The sequence below is a fragment of the Nilaparvata lugens genome, chromosome 2, assembly GCF_014356525.2.
Source record: "Nilaparvata lugens isolate BPH chromosome 2, ASM1435652v1, whole genome shotgun sequence".
In the NCBI taxonomy this organism is placed as follows: domain Eukaryota; kingdom Metazoa; phylum Arthropoda; class Insecta; order Hemiptera; family Delphacidae; genus Nilaparvata; species Nilaparvata lugens.
Window position 1 is genome coordinate 89,894,736 of NC_052505.1, and position 23,929 is coordinate 89,918,664.

At 34.3% G+C, this 23,929-nt stretch overlaps 1 protein-coding gene across 2 annotated transcripts; it reads right to left on the reverse strand.

The window, feature by feature from the left end:
• Window positions 1–3,291: 3,291 nt before the first annotated feature.
• On the reverse strand, window positions 3,292–22,963 carry LOC111045657. 2 transcript variants are annotated; one of them, XM_039422066.1, is made up of 5 exons: window positions 22,678–22,963; window positions 18,888–19,283; window positions 10,730–10,924; window positions 6,340–6,474; window positions 3,292–3,700 (listed from the first exon to the last, which is right to left on the reverse strand). In XM_039422066.1, exons 2-5 carry the CDS (start codon window positions 19,242–19,244, stop codon window positions 3,473–3,475), a joined length of 915 nt encoding a protein of 304 aa, XP_039278000.1. In that variant the 5' UTR covers window positions 19,245–19,283; window positions 22,678–22,963; the 3' UTR covers window positions 3,292–3,472. The 2 variants fall into 2 exon arrangements, with proteins under 2 accessions (XP_039278000.1, XP_039277999.1); XM_039422065.1 differs by having other exon boundaries at window positions 3,295–3,700; window positions 22,793–22,946.
• Window positions 22,964–23,929: the final 966 nt, after the last annotated feature.

The window sequence follows — 23,929 nt, forward strand, 5'->3', positions numbered from 1 at the left end:
GAATGACATGTGGTGACTGTTGTAAATTCCGAGCTCTTCCGGTTTTATGTGGATTCATGTGATTCTTTCAAGATTCATGATTATACAGTTTTATAAATAGTATACACCCCATATGAACCGAGAAGTTACTCTAACTGCTGTACAATAATGCTGCAAGATGAAACTCCCAATAATAATTTACCCTATGTACATAGTACGATTATCTAGCGTACTAACTAAATACACCAATAAATGGGATCGACATTCATACACCAATCACACTATCGACATCTATAAGGGATGTTCCATTATATAGTATATCATTGACAGCATTTCGAACTGAAATTACTAAGCTAAAAATATTTCTGAAATTGAACTAACAAACCACAATTAATTGTCAATCATCTGCTTCCTTCCACTACTATATAATAACCTAATTAAGCTCAGTTGTGAATACAAATATCCAAGCTCCATGACACATCATAAAAATATTATTCACAGCTTCTTGAAACTAAAATGTGATGGAAGAAGCTAATCTTTCAGATTCACAGTGTCACTTCGACAAGAAAATAGTATATTCAAAGTCAAAAAGTTTCAGAGAAGTAAGATTCAACTGAATAAGCGATTAATTGGCAGAGTAAGGGTTTCAATAATCACAGTATTATTGTTGTAACCCTACTTTTTACAATTGTATTTTGGGGGGTTTAAAAAATAATTTGTCAAGTTGACATGAATTTTAGAATTTAAGTCATATACATCAATAAAGATAGAGTACCTTACTTTTGTTTGTGGTTCTAATTTAAAATTTTCGAACACTTGTTGAATATTTAGGTAGTTTTTTCTTGTTAGCGGAATTAATAAAATTATGATCTATTTGATTTAATGGATAGATAGAGATTGCCTTTTAAAGAAATGATCAATAATAAAATCTTACAGTGTAATTATTTTAAAATTGTGTAAAATGTTTGGCAATTTTTTGAATATGAAATGAAAGGAAGGGCTCCTTGTTTTGTGATTCATTGATATGTATTTGATTGAATAACTGCTGCAAAAGGAGACAAACAATTTGGCATTTGGTTTGACGCAACTGATAGTAGATTAGAAAGAGCTAGTGGTAGAAAATAGGAAATGGGATAATATAATAATGTTCAATTTGATTGAATGAGTTTGTAAGAGAGGGTCTCAGATTCAATTAATGATAGTTGACGATGATTCATAGATGAACTATTGACGAAGGGTGTTCTAATCACGTGATTCGTGATAAGAAACAGCTAGCGGTGGTAAAAAGCAACAGGTATTAAGCACGTGCACCCATAATTACCATAACGTGTTATCGGATGGGCACATTAAACTGTCTGTCCCGGCTGAAGTATGACAGTCGTAAGGCCCATTGACGGCTCAAATTATATATTCAGGCGGTGGGACCTTCCCGCAGGGGACTCCCCACCAACAAAAGCCATACGAATTTACTTATACCCATAATTATTGAATGAGTTTGTAAGCGTTCTTATAGTCGATCTATTAAATTATTTGCGGGAAGTGAATGAATTTTGATTGATAACAAGTAGAGAGTGATCCAAAACACCCTGATTTGCGACTGGGAACCGATGTGGAAAAAAGCTTCAGGTATCTTGCCATTATTGAATGAGTTGGTAGAATAGCATTCTCAATGATATAACTCACGAGTTCTGTGATGGGGTAGGGTGTACTAACCTTAGACCAGTTATAGAATAGACACGGCCTATTGTATATTCATACTGAAAGTCGATGAAGCCAACATCTACTGCCATATCTCCAAATCGTGACGTCAGCATCAGATAGAAAACTTTTCTGTAGAGTTTGTTTACATTGTTTTCCATAGCAGATTGTGTCTATTTTAGCGAGAGCGCAGCTGGAGTTTACCCATTTTAATGAATAATAATTTACATCCTTCTGAAATAGACACAATCTGAAAGTTTTCTATTCGATGATGACGTCACGATTGGGAGATAAGGCAGTAGATGTTGGCTTCAGAGGCTAGACTTCCCAGCGTGTCTATTCTATAACTGGTCTAAGGTACTAACCAATGGATTAGTGACTAGAAACATTAAAAATTACATTTCTCAGAGTCGATTGATGATGTTATTATTCAACGATGTTAGTCGATTGTGAGATGAGGAGAGCCTCTTACCAACCGACTAGCGACTAGAAATATCTAGCGGTGGGAAATATCTTTATAAAAAGAATGAACAAGTTGATATAACAGCCATTTTTTGTGCTATAGTGAGGTCCACGTTATAATGGCAGTGTACGATTGAAAATACTGTTGCTGTCCTTTTCTATCATACAACAAAACAGATAGCGCTATCTCTCTCTAGCTTTGCATGTTGTCTGTTTTCCAGAATTTTTATTTTTACTTTTGACAGTGACGTACAAAGAGCAAACAATTTTCAGCCTCCATTTTTTTCTTCATTCTATCAAAATACTTTAGTACAAAAGTCGTATAATTGAATTAAAATGTTAGCCTACACGTATAGGTTAGACCTACTCGTACCAGTATAAATAATATTGAAATGTTATTTCAGAATTATTTATATTGAAATTACTTATTTTTAATAGGATTTCTATTTTTCCATGATGTAAAAAATTGAATAGAATACGGTACCTATCTCTCTCTAGCTTTGCAATGTTGTCTGTTTTCCAGAATATTTTTTTTTTACTTTTGACAGTGACTGTACAAAAGTAAACAAACAATTCTCAGCCGCCATTTTTTTTCTTCATTCTATCAAAATACTTTAGTACAAAAGTCGTATAATTGAATTAAAATGTTAGCCTACACGTATAGGTTAGACCTACTCGTACCGGTATAAATAATATTGAAATGTTATTTCAGAATTATTTATTTTGAAATTACTTATTTTTAATAGGATTTCTATTTTTCCATGATGTAAAAGAAATTGAATAGAATACCTACCAAATAACTTAATTTCTGTTGTTTTGAAATACAAATTTGTGTATCACAGATTTTCAGATTAGCCGCCATTTCAGGTTTGTATAAAAATAAAATCTGATCTTAGTTATAGAAGCAGATTTTTGAATCAAATTATGAAAAAATATATATTCTTGATTAATTTGACATTAAATTGATTATTTTATCAAGGAAATGATAATTATTATTAGATCAAATTTAATTAGATGAATTGAGTAACAGCTGTTTACACTCAGTTACAAAATGGAGAGACTTGGCAACGTTTTTCTCCTATCTTTCTTCACTGCAATTATAACGTGAACCTCACTATAACAGGTTTCACAATCGTAACTTGGTTGAATGAGTGATTTGATGGTAGGATATCATGATTGAATATACTAAGTTGATAATCTATCATTCGATATCATGATTGAACGAGTCGACAGAAGAGCGTTCTCAGAGTGGTGTGGAGTGGGGAGGAGGAGGTCGAGGTATGTTCTAAGCGACCGATTGACAACTAGCGCTAGAAAAGAGCGGCAACCGGTATCACGCGAGTCTGTAGGGGTCGGAGTGATGCTTGGAGGAGCAGGGCTGCTGCAGCTGCAGGTCCTGGTCGTGCCAGTTGGGAGGGGTGGTTCCGGCGGTGTGCAGCTCGCGTCGCTCCTGCAGCGTCATGGTGCTGGGGTCGTCCTCGACCGGACTGTACTGGCCGCCATCGCAGCGCGTCAGCAGCGACAAAACCAGCGCCTCCACCGCGCAGATGTAGCCCAGAATCTGCACCGACACAATCCACAACAATTACCATCAAAATTCGTCTGAAATCGACAACTACTATCACAATCACTACCGAGTGACCAACGTTATGATTAATTATATTGAAAATAAGAACAAATATAAATGTTCAACCATTTTAATTATTATACAGAGTGTCCCACGAAAGGGGATGCAACAGCCAAAGACCATAGATGCTACATGAAACTCTTTATCAATGATTTACTAGAGTCACCTTTACATGGCCATGTAAGTGCTTATGCGGATGATGTAGTATTTTTCTACTCCCAGTGATATAGAAGAGATATGGGCAAATATTAACCTTCTGGCAGTCGCGCTGTTGTAAAAAGTACAACAGTGTCAGTTTTTTTGCTGCACAAAACTATTGAATGAGGTGGTGTCAGGAAATGAGTCACCAATGCATTCCAAAACTTTTCCCTCATCACTCCACTGAGTTGCAGTATTAAACCGAGCAATGGTTCAGTCTGTAGGTGCCATTTAGTCGCCACAGTGCATAAATCGCACTGTGCATAAGATAGGGAAAGACTGTATACGGGGACTGTAAACGAACCAATAGCACAAAATTGATGGCTTTGCTTGATTTACCTTGGGCTATGAAATGGTAATCATCCAAATGTTCATAGGCGTAAAATAATCCAAGAAGATGGAAAAAGTAATTATACAATTGATTAATATGTTTCGACAGTAAACAGAGTACATAACACTTGAAAAATTGGATGTTGTACAAAATACAACAAGTGACTGCTCGTATGATTGAGTAGGGCGCGACTACCGGAAGGTTAAGAATATTTTACTTTGCACTAGTACGATTCCAGACTGCAGTATGGGATTCTCAGCTGGGGGGTGCTTGTAAGAGTTACCTTGAAAAGCTGAGAGTACCCTCAGAATAATATAATTCGTATAATGTGCAACAGTATTAGAAGAGAAAGTTCTTTTCCTATTATATTCCTTCATAAGAGAATTACCTCAAACAACATATTTTTGTATAAATAGTTTTAAAGCTATTCTATGTCATGGCAATACTGATACAGAGAATTTATTTTACAATACAAGAAGAATCACACATAGAATGTTTCGTTTACCAAAGGTCAATAAATCAATTTTCAAGCAATTGTTGCAATACGAGTATGTAGATCTAAAATACTTCAATCACATACCATACTATTTCAACTGTTATTTCTATGCTTTTGTAAAAATAAATAAATTTAATTTGCAACAAACATTTTCTTATATCGACTTCAGTTTTCGTGATATATCGATTTTTTAAATATTAAAAAAAAACGACAATAACTAGAAAACTATCGGTCAAAATCTAATTCTAAAGGTGCGTACAGATTTACGCGCCGCGAACATGAGCAATTCACTTCTAATCAGCTGATGCCAAGCTTTTTATATCTATATCTTACACCGTTTCTGTAAAAATACATATATAGTCAGCTGATTAAAAATGAATTGATCATGTTCGCGGCGCGTATATCTGTACGCACCTTAAGGATATGGCTGGAAAGAAGAAGACATTTCCAATAAGGTTTATATAATTTGTTCCTTTCTTTGACTTTTTTGAACTTTTTACTGAGCGCTTAAAGTTGGAAAAAGTACATTCGTAGAGTTCAAAGCCAAATTTCAAACCTACTTCTAGTATCTTGACTTATAACATCTTAAGGTGCGGACAGATTTACGCGCCGCGAGCATGAGCAATTCACTTTTAAATCAGCTGATGCCAAGCTTTTTATATCTGTATCTTACCGTTTCTGTAAAAATACAGATATAGTCAGCTGATTAAAAGTGAATTATTGCTCATGTTCGCGGCGCGTATATCTGTAAGGGCCGTTTGCACAATCAAAGCTTAAACTGAAATCAACTGGTGGATTAAACTCAAAATGAAAAACATTGTGGGCCGGTTTCCGAGCTCGGGATTTAGCTAAGTTCTAGACTTTAAACAGCTGGAGTCAGAAAATTAGCTTTCCAAAACGGGGCGTAGTCACAGTTTTTATAACAGTAGTCGCAGTTTTTATTTTTTCATTTCTATAATTGGAAACGTTTTTCCTTGACGGAATTAAACATTTCTAAATAATTAAAAATAGCTGAAACTTTACACTATTTTCTCTTTATTCTATTTTGTGTTCAATTTTCTAGTTTTTTTGAAATTTAATTCAAACGTGACTTTGACAATGACTACGACTACGCCCCGTTTCGGAAAGCCAATTTTCTCACTCCAGCTGTTTAAAGTCTAGAACTTAGCTAAATCCCGATCTCGGAAACCGGCCCATAATGTTTCTCATTTTGAGTTTAAGCCACTAGCTGATTTCAGATTAAGCTTTGACTGTGCAAACGGCCCTTAAGGTGCGTACAGATATACTCCACTAAGTCTAGAACTTAGCCAAATCCCGAGCTCGGAGACCGGCCCTATAAGGTACGAGACTTGATATAGATTTAATCCAGTTCAAAATGAAATTTAGTTTAATCAGACACTGTGCAAACAGCACTTAACAGAAAATAAGATTACAGGAAAGTCCATGACTTTTGCCCAGGTGAATCTTTGGAAAAAAACTCTCGTGGAATCTACTTAAGTTATTGAAAACATTTATCTTCAAATATTTAAAATAGCTGGTACAACTCACCCCTGTTATTAAAAGTTGATCACGGGTCCATTTAGGTACCCACGAATATGTTTCTGCATAGGCATGCAACAGATGCAACATAAGTGAAGAACTTATGAGGTAGAGGACACTCATGCTTACGTAGAAGAACGCATTCTGGAAAATATAGGAACAAAGTTAGAATCTTCTATATATATATATATATATATATATATATATATATATATATTATATATATATATATATATAAATCAATATATATAAGTCAGTCAGTGAGTGCCATTTCGCTTATATATATATATATATATATATATATATATATATATATATATATATATATATATATATATATATATATATATAAGCGAAATGGCACTCACTGACTGACTGACTGACTCACTCACTCGCAGAACTAAAAATCTACCGGACCAAAAACGTTCAAATTTGGTAGGTATGTTCAGTTGGCCCTTTAGAGGCGCACTAAGAACGGATTTGGAAAAATTTCTAAAGATACGCCCAAAATCTGCGTTTTCCAGCGTTTTTTAGCGTTTTCTCAGCTTTATCGAGAACAAATGAACAGAAAATGTTCAAATTTAGTACAGAAGCTCAGCTAGGGTGTAATAATGTTGTGTTAGAAGGAATTTGAAATAACGTCAAAGATACGCCCAAAATTAGCGTTTTTCCAGCGTTTTTTAGCGTTTTCTCAGATTTATCGAGAACAAATGAACAGAAATTGTTCAAATTTAGTACAGAGGCTATAAGCTAGGGTGTAATAATGTTGTGTTAGAAGGAATTGGTAATAACGCCAAAGACACGCCCAAAATCTGCGTTTTCCAGCGTATTTTTGCGCTTTTTCAGCTTTATCGAGAACAAATGAACAAAACATGTTCAAATTTACTACAGAAGCTCAGCTGGGGTGTAATAATGTTGTGTTAAAAGGAATTGGTAATAACGCCAAAGATACGCCCAAAATTAGCGTTTTCCAGCGTACTTTTGCGTTTTTTCAGCTTTATCGAGAACAAATGAACAAAACATGTTCAAATTTACTACAGAAGCTCAGCTGGGGTGTAATAATGTTGTGTTAGTAGGAATTTGAAATAACGCCCAAATTTGCGTTTTCTCAGTTCTTTCACCATGTAATAGACAGAAAATGTTTACATTATGCAGGCGAGCGAAGCGAGCCCGCTGATCTCATTTTTGGACGATCCAGTCGGGGGTCCAGGGGACGGAGCCCCCTTGCTAGACGGATATGGCGAGCGAAGCGAGCCTGACGGCTAGTATTATAATATAAGAATTATTTAAAATTTTTCATGTGAACCTAAAAATGTTAAATAGAAAAATAAATTTTGGAAGTATATTTAAATGTTTATAGTCATGAGTTATATTTTAGATGATTCAACAGAAAATTGTTTTTATTCTATTCTATTACTATGCCACATTTGCAGTGCGTGAACGCAGGGCTTTCTATGCTTAGAACGGGGAAAACATACCTCAGGTCTACAATGACAACACAACGTCTAACTAATCTTTCAATTTTATCTATTGAACGAGAGGAAAGTGAAAGGCTGATTAAGAACCCTGAAAAAATCTTAGAGGCGTTCAGCAATGTTGGGCAAAGAAGACTACAGTTGTAAATATAAAATGTATTACTCTATGTTCTAAATAATGTTAAAGTGTAATGAACCGTTGATTTCATGAATACTAAAATGTGTATTTATTTCAGAAATTTCCTTCGATATTCCAAATAAATAGTCTATCAAATTGAAATATTATTTGAAAGAATGATTAAAACAGCAAAATTATGGTTGGCCTATTAGCAAAATAGTGTCGAATTGAACAATTAAATATGAGTATTAACAATTTTTATATTTATTAATACATCTTCATTTAATACCTATATGCTTTGACGTCTTTTTTACATGAATTACTTAAGTAGCCCTACCCTAGGTCTATGAATAGACCTACAGTATGATAAGTTTTGCCTACCCAGTTTTTTATGTCTAGAACCGCCACTGTACAAAGCTTGACTTGTTTTTATTTCAACAAAACTCAATATTCTTCTCTAACTTGGAAAAGGTAGTCTTCGACAATAGAGTTAATTTATTAAAGTATCAGAAACTCTATAAGACTGGTGTATTGAGATTATTTTAAATCCAAAACAGTGATTGAATAAATATGTGAGTGCAAATTTAATATTACATAAAATGATTGGGTCGACCAAATGGAAAGACTTACATTGATTTTGGTAAAAATTAAATTTCTGAATCATTGAAAACATGAAATTAAATCAATAAAATATAGATTAATGAAAACATCAACGTTCTACAAAATATAATATAGGTTTAGTTAGCCAGTAAACACAAAGTAGACAATTTTTTCGAAAATTTTGAAAAAAATTCAGGAGTTCTGTTCAGTTAGTCCTCAAGGGCTACACGAAACGTTTTTCAGACGAGTAGGCAGAGCAGAAAGCTCTCCGATTAGCTGATCAGCTGATTTCCGAACGCAAACCCAATCACCCAATCGGAGAGCCTCCTGCCCTGCCGACTCGACTGAAAAACGCTTGGCTCTAAGTATTCAATTGTCCTCTCCCGATCATCGTATAATATAATGATTCACATCATTAATAATAATAATACATATTATTACTTTCCTTGCCCTATTACCTATTACCATAGGTAAGGAAAGTATTGCTTTCCGAAAAAATTAAGGTACCCCAATTTCTCAATTTCTATACGTTTCAAGGTCCCCTGAGTCCAAAAAGTGGTTTTTGGGTATTGGTCTGTGTGTGTGTGTGTGTACACGATATCTCATCTCACAATTAACGGAATGACTCGAAATTTGGAACTTACGGTCCTTACACTATAAAGGTGCGTACAGATATACGCGCCGTGAACATGAGCAATTCACTTTTAATCAGCTGATTATATCTGTATTTTACAGAAACGGTAAGATACAGATATAAAAAGCTTGGCATCAGCTGATTTGTGAATTGCTCATGTTCGCAGCGCGTAAATCTGCACGCCTCTTAAGGATCAGACACGAGCAATTTCGATCAAGTGCAATTCAAAATGGGGCTAAAATGAAAAAAATGTTGTCAAAAACAGGGTTTTCGCGATTTTCTCGAAAACGGCTCCAACGATTTTGATCAAATTTATACCTAGAATAGTCATTGATAAGCTCTATCAACTGCCACAAGTCTCATATCTGTAATAATTTCAGGAGCTCCGCCCCATCTATGCAAAGTTTGGTTTTAGATTCCCAATTATTAGGCTTCAGATACAATTTAAACAAAACATTTCAAGTGGAAATGATTGAGCATGAAAATCTCTACAATTAATGTTCAGTAACATCATCACCTAAAATTGAAAATAAGCTTGAAATTCGAGAAGATGTGGATTATTCAATTGCAAACTGTTGCCACTGATAGTTCTATTAAATCATTCACAATGAAGAGATAGCAAATTTCGTGTGTCTCCAGCGTTATTGTCCTGTCACTAGCTGGCTTAGATCTTTGAATAGTAGACTTGAGATGCGCATGAACACTAGCGTCAGGTGATCAATTTTCATAACGGCAAGGAAAGTTGTGTGAGTGAACGAATCCAGCAGACCACTTGAGAATTTCACGTGTCAAAAATGTGGAAAAATTTACCGCCACAAGTGCAACCTCTATGCTCATCAGAAGCATGGATGCGGCAAAACACCTTCACTGCAGTGCCCACACTGTCCTCATAGGACTACATTCAAGGGCAACTTGAAGGCTCACATAGCTGCCAAACACTTCAATCTGCTCTAGTTATAGCTGAGGAAGCAGACTCCTAGACCGAGATTCGATCATCACTAGCGATTTAAAATTTACATAAAACCAGTTTATTGCTTCCTTAAACTATTACAAAAATTTCAAATCAAAAGCTATACAATTCAAAATGCAATAATCAGCTGATGCTGGAGTATAATTATGCGCCTTTTTCCATAGAAGGATAGAGTGTACGAGTGCGTTTTGTTTTCCTATAGCCTCCAGTGTGTTCTCTAACTGATTTCGAGGTGGGTTTTCCGAGACACCGTATTGGCTGTGAATTTTTTGTCATTTGCAGCTAAATAAAGATTCTCATAGAACTCGCCAATTATCCCGAGTATACTTTCTATTTCTCTCACTTCATTTCCTCTCTCATATTTTATACAAATCATTGTGTTCTTTCCAAGTAGTTGTTTTCTGTTGAACTCTTAAACGCTATTTCCAAATTTCAAGGTTTCTCCTAATTTCTTTGTTTTTCTTTCATTGATCCATTTATTTCTCATAAGTTTCAAGATTTCACTGAATTCCACACCAGATTTCCAATATAATAATACTAAATATCAATAATATAATAAAATTTATGCCTATATTATAAATGTAATTGTTGAGCGAACTTACCAGTTTTCCCCAATTGAACGGAAACAGGTAGATGACATGTGATATATCGAGGAAGAGGAATAGACAGGTGACTAGTAGGCTGAAGATTGTGACGAACATCATGAGCCGCAGTCGGCCCAACAGGGGCAGCATGAACAGACCCACCTTCACTGTGCCCGACGTACATAAACAAGCCAGGCATGCTACTGATGAGATCTGAAAAACAAATTTATCGAAAATAAGTTTCACGATGTACTCGTATCAAACTTTAAATTATGATCTAGACAAATACAGATGAATAATCAGATTTATTAAGACACTATAGAGAGGTGGCAAGAATAGTTGAATGAGGTAATTTGGATTTCATTTTCTTGTATTACTGTACTGTCACTAAATCTCATACTGGCATTATTTGTGTGTGAACTAGTCTATGTTTGTAGCAAATAAATTTCTACTGAGAACTGATATGTTAATGGTGATGTTAATTATCAAAAATGCATAAAGGTCGGGTCACATATAACCGCACCGAGCCCGCGCGGACGTATGGCCGAGCTATGCCCGCGACACGCTAATGATGGTAGGAGAACACACATATCCGTGCGACAGCCGAGCGGCAGCAGTGTCTCAGTTCTGTAGTGCAACTGTGGTCTGATTTCTGAATGTGTTAAACTATTATTAATAATATCACACTATTAAAAATAAAGCTTGTTACATCCTATTTAAATATATATTTTTCAATTTTAAACTAATTACCTGTAGACACAGAATATTTATTTATTGAAAAACAACAATATGTGGAAGCAATAGATCAATGATCCATTCTGCTTCCATTAAATTAATCGTTTGAAAAACAAAGAAAATTTGAAGTACAACTAAAAAAATTAATTAGAAATAAGAAAACTAAATTAAAGATGAGAATAGTAGTGCTGGTATATATTTCGGTCCATAACGATACCACAATCAGTCATGTATCGGAAATATATTTATTTAATCATATGCAAATACAATTCAGGTAAGAACAACAGGCATTTGCCCAAAACTGCTTCATACTTTAATTATTTGGAATACACAGTCTATAGGTTATGTTACTTACGTAACTTAAATGATAACTTAATTCGTACACAATTTTGGGTCCAAAAAATGATATATTAGCAATAAAATTGTTATCTTTTGCCTTATGAATCTAAACGTAATTACTTTTAAATTAAAAATTTAAGACTCAGTCACGGGTTACTTCTTTTATACTTTTTGTTGTTTATTTTATTCTCTATTATACTACTAACACCTACTCTAGTACATAGATTTCCCATAGTTGAGTAGGTTAATTTCCAATAGAATTAAATTCCATATTTTTTCATAAGCCTATTGTATTGTGGATAGTTTGTACTTTTTATGTTTTAATTGCTTAATTGTATTTTTTAAAGGAAATAAATTTATTTATTATTATTATTTATTATACCTTTGGCTAAACTTATTATTTGGTTATACTTTTACTTTTGGTTTAACTCATTTTTCCGTTCAACCATATTATTCTCATCACTTTGATCGTACAAAACTGGAAAATTCCGTATCTCTTCAATAAGGTTTTCACTCGCTATGTTAAACGAGCCCGCACCGTCACCGTCAAAAAGTAAACTGAGCTAGTCGGTGACGGCGCGGGCAACAAACACGGCGACGGTGCTGTAGTATGTGTCCCTACACGTTTGAAAGCATTTGTTTTCTTACTGACCGTAGTACGTCCGACACTCGGCCGTATCGTGACGCGGGTTCGGTGAGGTTATGTGTGTCCCGGCCATAATGATGAGTGATGACCACATGACGATGATGACATCAAGATATATTATGGAATTTCATTCATTAATATGATTTTATGAATTTGATAAAAGCGAACTCATCACCAAATGAGATGTCATAGCTTATTTGGTAATATTTTTGATTGATAATACAATATTATTGTAAATATATAGAGTAATATGTTAGAGTTATGCCTCCAAGACATTTAGTATGTTTTAACAAACAAGGTGATTAAAAAGCATCTTCAAGTATGGTACTGTAAGCAAACTTCTCAATACATAGATGAAGTTCCTTAAAAAACAATACTTCCATTAAAAGTTTATGATATGAGAAGAGCCACATTAAATTTGTACGGTTTACTTCGTGAACTACCTAAACAAGTTGAACATTCATAATTTACAAGGATACTAATAAAAATACCAAGTTTACTATTTTAACACAGTCTACCAAGATTCGGTATCTGATGAAACCTCATTTCAACAAACAAGGAATACAAAAAGCATCTCAAGTATGGTACCGTAATTAAACTATTCAATCTCCCATTCCCGAAATAAATAAACTCACAATCAAGATTCAGGAAGTACTCTGGCTAAAAGCTACAGACAGACCCTCAAATATCAATATTAATGAAAGAAAGAAAGAAATACTTATTTAATTATTCAGAATTATACAAAGGTTACTAAGATAAAATTATTGCTCAACCATGGCATTTTTCTGTTATATATAGTTTGATAAGTGACACCGTATTGTGAATATTTCAACTGAATTGATATACAGTAGTATTACCAGGAAATAAATCCAAGAAGTCAAGCTTCAAGTGCAGTTTTTGTATAGAATATTGTAGGCCCAGAATTAACTTATCTGATTCAGTAGGCCTACTATGGTAGGCCTACATTTCTAAGTTAATACATATATATTTCTTTTAAATTTAATACTACATAACTTGGAGTAAAATGATCTGCATACTAAGGCATTTACATTTATTTTTCCTCAAATAATGCAGTGGCGAATAGCATGGACTCTTCGCACATTGAGATTATGAAGAGGGAGTAGAACACGACAACACCATATTATAGTATTCAGTGTGTGACAAGCTTCTTTGTAGACATTAACAATACAACATAATAAGAGGCATTGAATACCATTATATGATGTATTGCTGTGATTTTGATACTAAGGTATTCTAATATAACTATGAGCAAACACATAGAAAAAATAAATTAAGATAGTACGGTACTAACCTGTTTTTGTAGGAAATTTATTATAAACTTTGAATAAAATTGTTGAAAAAGTTTTAGAGGGCAAAAAGAACCAAATCTGTCTATAACAGGCACTGTAAAAGCCAAGCACTAGATAAATAATATTATATAAATATAGTGAGATAGAATTTAGCAATATCACTGGACGAATCATAAAATTGAATAAATAAATCATCTTGTCCTATCCATTCATATGACTATACAATGTTGATTGAAAAGTCATGCAACAAGTCATAAAAATTTTGAGATTTTGGTAGCATGACTTTTCGTTCACCTATGCACAATGATCTTGATAAATGTTGAGTACAGTGACATTATTCACTTCTTTCAGCTTGATTTTTATTGTAAAATTGATGTAAATATATATGTTTATTCACAGTGGGTTGTACTTCTTGTATTTAAAAAAATGAAGGCCCAGTCCAAATAAGTATTAAGGGCAAAGACAAACAAGGCGTTTTTAAGCGTGTCGACACAGCAAGACACAAAAGGAAGTCTGCAATTCACTGATTAGGTTGGACGAGAATCAGCCAATCGGAGAGTTTCCTGTCCTGTCGACTCTACTGAAAAACGCCTCGTGTGTACTTGCCCTGAAGCTTCAATAAGCACATTTTGTTCTCAAAATATACGTCTGTAGTTTTAAAATAATTGATAAATTACTCCATGATTAAATACGCAATATAGATTCTACACTATAGTGATAGACTACTTCAGTAAGCATTCGTTAACATTTCAATCTCAAAATATACGTCTGCAGTTTTCAAAAGATGGATAAATTACTCCATGATTGAATTCGCAATATAGATTCTTCACTATAGTGATTCTGTGTAAAAATTCACATCCCAAAAAATGTGTACTTGAAATGAGACTGGGAGATTAGATTGAAACGTTTTTCTTAGGCTAGGCACACACCAGTTAGTCAAGACAAGACATAATCAGACACGTTTAGTCACAATACTTCACATCGTTGCGTATGACGCAACTCACACTGATTAGTCATTGCAATTAGACATGTCTTCATAAGCAACTATGTGAAGTATTGTGACTAAACGTGACTAGTCTTGTCTTGACTAATCGGTGTGTGACCAGCCTCATGAAGCAACTCACACTGATTAGTCATTGCAATTAGACATGTGAACAATGTGAAGTATTGTGACTAAGCGTGTCTGATTATGTCTTGTCTTGACTAACTGGTGTGCGCCTTGCCTTTCTCAATAATTTCATATCCAAATTGATGAGCAATAGGCTAAGGCTGGACGTAAAACAAATGCGACGAGAAACGTAATGTTGCCTTGGGAGCAAGGCTTGAATGGAATAGTTTTGCCATTAATTGCTACATTCAGCAATAAGTTGCATGGCACAGTACGTGGTCCTTCCATATTCATTTAATACCAGCAACATTGTATGGGGCGTTCTGAGCAACTAAAGCAACACGCCAGGCCGCATTGGGTGTGCGTCTGACTCCAGCCAGAAAATTAGCGACTGAATTTCAGCTTGAGTCGTAAATCATATCGATTTTTACACAGTAGAGTAGTAGTATTGTTTCAGTATACAGAGTGAGTCATATGTATGGGAACCCTTCAATAAGTTGGAGACTGTTGTAGGTATAATACTGTAGCAGATGGAATTAAATAGAGAATGCATTTATTAAAATGCTGATTAATATATAATTATTATTTAACGAAAATCCTTAATAAATGCTGTATATCACCCCGAAGACCTCTGCTACTGCAGACATTGACAACAGGGTTGACAGCTAGATGGAAATTCGATGAGAACTACTATCCAAAAATTAGTTGCCAGCCCGGGAATCGAACCAGGTACCTCCCAATTGCCAGTCAGGAATGCTTACCCTTACACCAAACTGACAATCTCTGGATAGCAGCGCTCATTTTATACAAAGCCATAGCGGCCAACCAGTTACAGATGGAATTAAATAGATATACAGCATTTATTAAGGATTTTCGTTAAATAATAATTAATACTGTAGCTTTCAGGATGAGTTATTGGTCGAATACTCCACCTTTTGACGTAAAAATTAATTTCAGCCCCTCATAAGGGGGTGACTTAGGGGTTGTAACTCGAATATTTCAAATGTAAGCACCCATTGTGTGGTACATCATTTTAGAGGTCTTTTTAAAACAAGAAATATGGCATCAATAAAATTGTTCCATGATATCTGTATCCAAAATGGCGGCTGATTGAAGTTTTAGTTTTCACTTGAAACTTCAATCTTTCGCCATTTGGATGCAGATATCATAGAACAATTTTATTGATGCCAATACACACAATAGGTGTTTACATTTGAAATATCAGAGTTACAACCCCTAAGTCACCCCCTTATGAGGGGTTGAAATTAATTTTTACGTCAAAAGTTGAAGACTGTTGTAGATATAATACTGTAATTTTCAGGATAAGTTATTGGTCGAATACTCCACCTTTTGACGTACAAATGAATTTCAACCCCTCATAAGGGGGTGACTTAGGGGTTGTAACTCTAATATTTCAAATGTAAACACCTATTGTGTGTATTGGCATCAATAAAATTGTTCTATGATATCTGCATCCAAATGGCGAAAGATTGAAGTTTCAAGTGAAAACTAAAACTTCAATCAGCCGCCATTTTGGATACAGATATCATGGAACAATTTTATTGATGCCATATTTCTTGTTTTAAAAAGACCTCTAAAATGATGTACCACACAATGGGTGCTTACATTTGAAATATTTGAGTTACAACCCCCAAGTCACCCCCTTATGAGGGGTTGAAATTCAGTTGTACGTCAAAAGGTGGAGTACTCGACCAATAAATTATCCTGAAAGTTACAGTATTATATCTACAACAGTCTTATTGAAGGGTTCCCATACATATGATTTACTCTGTATAATAGATGGAAAGGCCTCCTACTGTTATAACAGTAAAGGTGCGTACAGACTTTCGCTCTGCTCCGCAATCAAACGTCACTCGAGCAGATCGATTGATGATCGACCGGGGTGCAAGAGTGGAACGCGAGAAGAGCTAACATCTCCCGTAACGTTCTTGAGCGGAGCGTGTTGGAGGCGCGTATATCTGTACGCACCTCAAGATAAACTGTAGTTTGCCTGTCGTTTCATCAACGTAAGGGTATGATCACATTGGATGTGTATATGTGCAAGTGCATGCGTGATCATGCTTGACCAAGCGCGCAGATGAGAAACAAAATCTGGAATGAGCAATAGGAACATTCACACTGAAGGCGTGCACTTCTGGTTGCGTTCAGTGTGACCAGCTACAGACTGGCCACAGCGTGTGTCAATGGCTCTTTCCAGATTTATTTTCTCAGCGCATACAAGATTTGACGTGCACTTGAACATAATTATACGCATCCAATGTAATCATACCCTGGAGGTTAGTATACAGCAATTCAAGTGACTGCATCAGTGGAACCTTACAAAAATAAATACTAGAAAATACCTACATTGAAGCAAATTTCTTACTGAGAAATATTCCCATCAAATAAATACTATTTCTGGTTTGAAAGTTCTTTACCCAATAAATCCACTTTCTAGAAGAATGGAATGTTTTTAAATAAATTGCAAAGAAAATAAAAATTGATAAAAGTTTAATATAAAATAATTAAACAGAATGAATAAAAACATAATACCATGCTAAATACATAAAATAATAATAGGTTTGCCAACAATAACAAAACAACAAAAAAGTAAAACTCATATCATGCTTGACTAGAATACTCTAATAGCCTACACTTGATACCATGCGTTTGTAAAGTACAGATTCCATTACATCAAACCTCCAGGACAAGATACAAAGCTATTGGTTCTTTTTCTAAAGGAAACTAAAATACCAATTTTCTAAATTGTTACAAGAGGTTTTGCTCTCTCCCGATCATTGTTGTATGATTTGTGTTTGTTAAATTAAATGAATAAATTCCTATTAATATATTATTATTATTCAACAGTTCACAGGTGATTGAATTATTATTTATTTATGTTTGTGGCTTTTATTGACAAATAGGTCCAGGTTGCAGAGAGATGATTTGCCTCGCTATAATACCCAATTTTACTCAATATAGACACTTAAGTTTATAGGTTATATAGGCTATGTGTTTGAATGTTTGTTGAATTCTAATGCCTCCTTTTAAGACCCCATCAATTCAACTACTTTTTAAAATATTTTGTAAAGAAGATTATGATCACCCAAACACATTATTATTATAGAGGTGTATCATAGTTAGGATCAAGTTTATTATTAGCAACTTATTTTGTATATATATAGCCTAGTATAATTATGTATATGTTTTTGTAAATAAAATTCTTTGGTTGCAAATCATTGGCAATAAGAGAAATTATTATTTTCTTTTTAACACCATTTTCGTGGGTGATAACAAGGTGTCATTGACTTATTCATCAAAATGACACCTTTTTTTGATAACAAGGTGTCATTGACTTATTTACAAAATGACACCTTTTTCTATCTTAGTGTATTGGAGGAAACCTCTTACCAGAAGTATATTACTGCTTTCAGCTTTGCACTCATTCAGACAGTCTCAAACAGTGCAACCTATATTATTATTGATAAATTCGCTGGTGGTGACAACCTGACTACTGTTCTTGGAATCTGTATGCATCATTACAATAATTAACCTTTTTATTATTTTTTTGAGCTATCCAATAATCCTCTGTACGTAATAATAATATTAAATAGGATTCTGAATGCAGCAAAATTAGTGTTTCCTTTCTCTCTAACAAACTTATAATATGCAACTCTGGTTTGCGCACAGGCATTTTTTGCCCATGCAGACCATTTTCTAAAGATTTACTTGGCTTACTGTATTCATGACGTTGATTTTATTCTTTGTTGTTGTTTTATATTGATAATGAGTACATAAGATTATTACTTTGTATGTAAAGTGCATTTTTTTGAAATAAATATCTTTTGTCTGTCTATTTCTAATATGTTGTCCTGAGGGTTTACTGTAATGGAAACTGAGCTCTAGGGACTATATCACAGTCAGGCACTTGATTTACAAGGTAAATCTCGTAAACGAGGTTACTACAACGAAACTGATTTACAACGTAAACACATCGAACGCTACCACACAAACGAACAAATGTTTGTTGAAGCTTACAACAAGCAGGAGTCTAATAACACCAGTGGACGATTTCAAGTGGGTTTCGTCGCAGTAGAGAATAACACCGGAGAAGATGGAGTGCGTGGGCGACGAGCCGGGCAAGTGGTGCTTGTAGTTGGCGTGCGAGTCCCACGAGTGAACAGTGCCAAGGTCACCGGGTGTCTCACTGCCGGCACCCAGACCCCCCTGGGCCCCGCCAGACTGGCTGCCGGCGATCTCAAAGTCCTGCAGGTCTTCGGGCCGGCAGCTGGCCGGCTCCAGGTCCCGTATCTCCTCCAGTAGGACGGATATTTCGTCGGCGCCGTACAAATCAGACACTGAGTTCACGTAGCGGCCACAATCAGACTGCTGCATCACACCTGAGCCATTGCTGCCAACCACCTAACCCATCACCTACAAAAACCAACAAAAACCTTTACAAAAATACACCAAACAAATTTCAAAGGAGAAGGGCAAAATAAAGTAAACATTTCTTTGAACTGTGATATTTCCTCCAAATAAAATATGTGGGTACTCCACATTTCTCATCACAAAAAATGTTGAAATATTCAATGAGATGAGACATTTCTGAAGCTAAACTAAAGTGTGTCAATGTGTTGTAATAGTGTGAATATTGAGTGGGTATTATTGTAGTTGTTTTTGGGTATCTCATATTATTTTTCAGTTTTTTGAACTGAAATGAATTTTGATTCTAACTGTATGTTGAACCCTGCGTTTTTAGTGTGAGAATTGACTCTGTCTTATTGAATTTGCTAACTTGTTGCTTAGTTGTCAAAATTAAAGCAATTTTCGTGCATTTTTCAAATACAGTTTCAATTTCATGTCGAAAAACCACTATATTTGGAAATTGTACGAGCATTGACCTTTTTGCAGCTTTGTTTTTCCACTGGAAGTTATGCTCAACGCTCGTGGAGGGGGAATAATTTTCAGTTAAAAGGCCACAGTTGGTATTGAGACGTGAACGGAAAATCATGTAGCCTAACGGTGCGCGAGCCTCGGTCCTCTGAATGGGTCAGTTGCCCATCCAGTGGGACAGATTGAAAAGTTTTCCATTATCAGTACTTTTGTTGTAGTTTGTATAGTAATCTAAAATTGATAGAATCAGTAGATGTAAAATTAAGAGGTTAATGGTGTGCGTGAATTTAAGTAGAGTGTAGTGAGTTTCATTAGTTCTGAGTTTATTGAGTTTTGGATTAAGCGTTCTCAAAAGTAAAATTTGAAATTGTTGAAATGGTGAGTGCCAAACTGTTGTTTTTATTTAGCTCGAAATTTAGTACATAGAATGACCGAGGCCCGAATTTAGTTGCAGCAAGTTAGCAGGTTCCCAAAATGTATAGATTGAAATTGAATATACCTTCTTTTTCTAAATCAGTTACTGAGTAACTCTGTTTTAAAATTTGACATGATTTCTATTGATTTGTTGATGAGTTCAATAAACCTGAGGTTAAATTTTAAAAGTATTTTTAATGAAGTTCCTGGCTCGTAGTTGCTAGTTGCTAAAATAGGTGACAATTAGATTATGACGATGATCTGTGCATTTGAATGAACGAATCCACTAAAAGCTCCCAACCAATCAAGGATTAAAATAGAGATTTGATAGCATAATTTTGCTAAATATTATAGAAGAGAAGAAACAACCCCCTCCGTTTACAGTGTTATGATTGGGATGAATGGTGAGTGAAATCAATTTATTTTTCTAGAGCCGGTTACCAGATATTTCTCAAATGATCTGCATTTCATCACAAAAAAATATTGAAACGTTATTTCAAAGAAAACATAAATGGCATGAAACATTTCGGTAAACTGAACTTGGGTGCTTCCCCCATCAAACAGTTTTTAATCTTCCACCTGGTTGGTGTGCGAAATCAATTATTTATTTTTAAATCTTTCATTAAGTATTAGTTGATCATGATATAATTAAAAGTACGATATAATTATTTTTTTAAATGAAATACAATATCCAGGCTATCAATGATTTATTCGAAAATATTAATTTTATATTTTTTCGAAGAAATATAATCTTGTATCACTACAATATTATGAAAATTATTTAAATTCGATTTCTCATTCTTATGCAATTTGTGAATAATAAATTTAGTTAGGCTTTAATTTTTCCGCTGCGAGACGCAATAATAATCTTTCAGGTCTCTGCAAAGTACCTAGCAGTTTTTTGAGATCAGACGTTTTTTGAGTTTTAGTAAAAATTTAGTGCTTTTAAAGGAGATGAATGACAAGTTTGAAATTAAATGTAAAGCCTATCTTTGTTTAAAAACTTAAGAACATTCAGGGTTTAAAAGAGTGAGTACCGTAATGAATGAATATACATATTCAGACACTCTACAACTATATTTCTCTAGTATTTTCATGTAAACCTACTATGAACTTATTTCAGAAGAAATGTATTTAAAAAGTAGTACATAACTATCACTAAAATCAACAGGTGAAGGGCAGTATACTCAAATTAGCTAGACATTGGAGCAATAGTATCTCAAAAATATACGGGGAGGTGTGGGAAAACTGGAACAAGATATAAGAAGTAATGAGTGAAACAGTCTAAGCTCTATTAAGGGCGATAATAATATGTAGTCTAATATGAGTTTAGGTTACTACAGATACTAATGACTATAAATGTATGAAATTATAACTATAAGGGAACAGCACACAAAAGTAGTAGTTCACATCAACAGATTGAGGTATCAAATGTGAGGGAAGTTTGCTGGGAGACTAAATAATTGTACATTATTTTTGGTTTGAAACAATATTGGTCTTTCTAAAACATCTATAATCAAGAATCTCCATGCAAATGGAATGATTCATGCACATTATTTATTTCCATGCAACACAGTAGAAACACATCTAGAATAACACAATTTGAAACAATATTATGCAAACTAATGTTGACCTGGAGAAATTTATGTGATTTTCGTTTTATTGTACCATACAAGTTACCACGCGTTTCGACATAATGTCGTATGTTTTTTTGTATTTTTAATGGAATAAAATGTTACTGATGGGAGTAATTTGAACGACCAGAAAGATAAAAGCAGGCTGAAGTTGCCTCAGACCACTTGACCCGGGAATAACTTCATTAATAGATACAACACTTCAGGTGCATTGGCCCTAAAAATTCTTTTGGGGCTGTTTCCTAATACTGTAAATAAATATTCGACTGGACTTTAATTTTATAAGTAAAAATAATTGAATTGGTCATTGGTGACCAATTTAGGGTAGAAATATAAATTGCTTAGAATCATTCAAATAGTACCGTATATAAAATGAATATAGATCTATTAAAACATCTGCCGTACTTGGAGAAACCGGTGTTTCTATTTCATGAATTATTACAATTAGGGTCAATTCATATATATTTTTTAAATAATAATGTTAGGTACCAACGATTCAAATACCGGTACCTACCTAGAAAAGGAGCCCACACTGAAGTGAGTTACCTAGCCTCATATATTATAGGGTTGGAACTTTCCTGGTTTAAATACTTCCACAATGTTCATTAAATTGCTTTTACTTATTTTTAAATCGATGATTTTTATAAAGAATACATTAATAGGGATATTTTTGAAATAAAATCCTATCAAGTGAAGTCATTTTCAACTGACACATACACAAACACTATAATATCTAAAGCCTACTAGTTGCAACCAGGTAGTTGCTTACTAAGATGCAGCAAATTTAGAACTGAGATTACACTAAACATGGAAACTAGCATCAGACAAACATTAGAAAACGGTATTGACGCATGGAATATTTGAATCATTGTAATGTTTCTCACATTTCCGAAAACAGAACGGCATGACGCTAAGGGATAGCGCCGCTGATGGGCACATCTTTCTAAAATGCTCTCATAAATTAGATCTGCAGTTTAGCTTCCTAACATAAATACTCACTTGCAGGCCACACACTAAATTAATTGAACACAATTACACGATTAAAGCTACACTGTCATTGACAAAGAAAATTAAACAAGACGAACGAACCGTATACACAACACAAACTGTCGGCCATGATGTTTTACTTGAGTGAGGGGTTGAGGGTTGAGTCTTGAGATGAGGGATGATTGGTTGTTGAGAGGGTTGAGGGTTGATGTGAGGCTGGATCTAAAAAATATGATGTGAAAAAGAATTCATAATCTAAAATCAAGCTTTAAAATATATACGTTTAAAATAATATATTTAAAATCATGAATTGTAATATTGATGCAACAATATTCCTTTAGTAATAGTGTGAATACCTATTCCAGCTCAGCTTCAATAACTGAGAATGATTGCTAACAGAACTGCTCCGTTGCACAAGAGCTACTCTTTGCCACAAAGTAGGAGGAATTCTTCTCTGTGTCTTTGCTTAGGTTTTTTAGTGTTGCCTTGTCTGTCGTGCCCTCTTCCAGTGGAGCATTGGTCAGCTCTGAATTATTATTATTTGAAAATATTTTAATATCTAATACAACGTCTCTCATTGATTGAATATCCAAATTCAACATTCTATGAAACAGATTTAATGCCCTGCTATTCATTCGATTTCTTGAATGTCTTGACTTCAAAACGTAGTAGTCCAGTCTCTTTAAACATTGGTGTTTGATAATTAATATATTGTAGTTCTGATTTTTCTATATATTATTTGGATACATGAGAGAAGTCCAAAACCAATTTCTCAATGCAAAATTTCCTTGTGCTAGATACAGAGTGGCCCAAAAACCCAATTTAGGGTAATTTTTAGTTTTCATCTATTTCCACCAAATCTGTTAATCTGACGGAAAATTGGCCTTTTTCAGATTGAAGAATTCTGAATAAAATTAGATCATTCAGAACTCTATCTCCAATGAGTACCGTACTGAATTATGAAAATTTTTTAAAAATTGGCCTTTTTCAGATTAAAAATTCTGAATAAAATCAGATCATTCAGAACTCTATCTCTAATGAGTACTGAATTATGAGTTTTCAAAAATAAATGAAATTAAAAGAAAAATCAATTTTGATAAATTTTAGTTCTCAATCAACAATATCTTCCGATTGTTACCATTTAGATGT

Bases quoted from the DNA above. Each gene is read 5' to 3' on its own strand.
- LOC111045657 (XM_039422066.1), bottom strand. From the start codon at position 19,244: ATGCAGCAGTCTGATTGTGGCCGCTACGTGAACTCAGTGTCTGATTTG. The intron at 6,475-10,729 runs GTAAGTTCGCTC...TATATTTTCCAG, and splicing joins CGTTCAATTGGGGAAAACTG to AATGCGTTCTTCTACGTAAG. The intron at 3,701-6,339 runs GTGAGTTGTACC...GTGTCGGTGCAG, and splicing joins ATCAACTTTTAATAACAGGG to ATTCTGGGCTACATCTGCGC.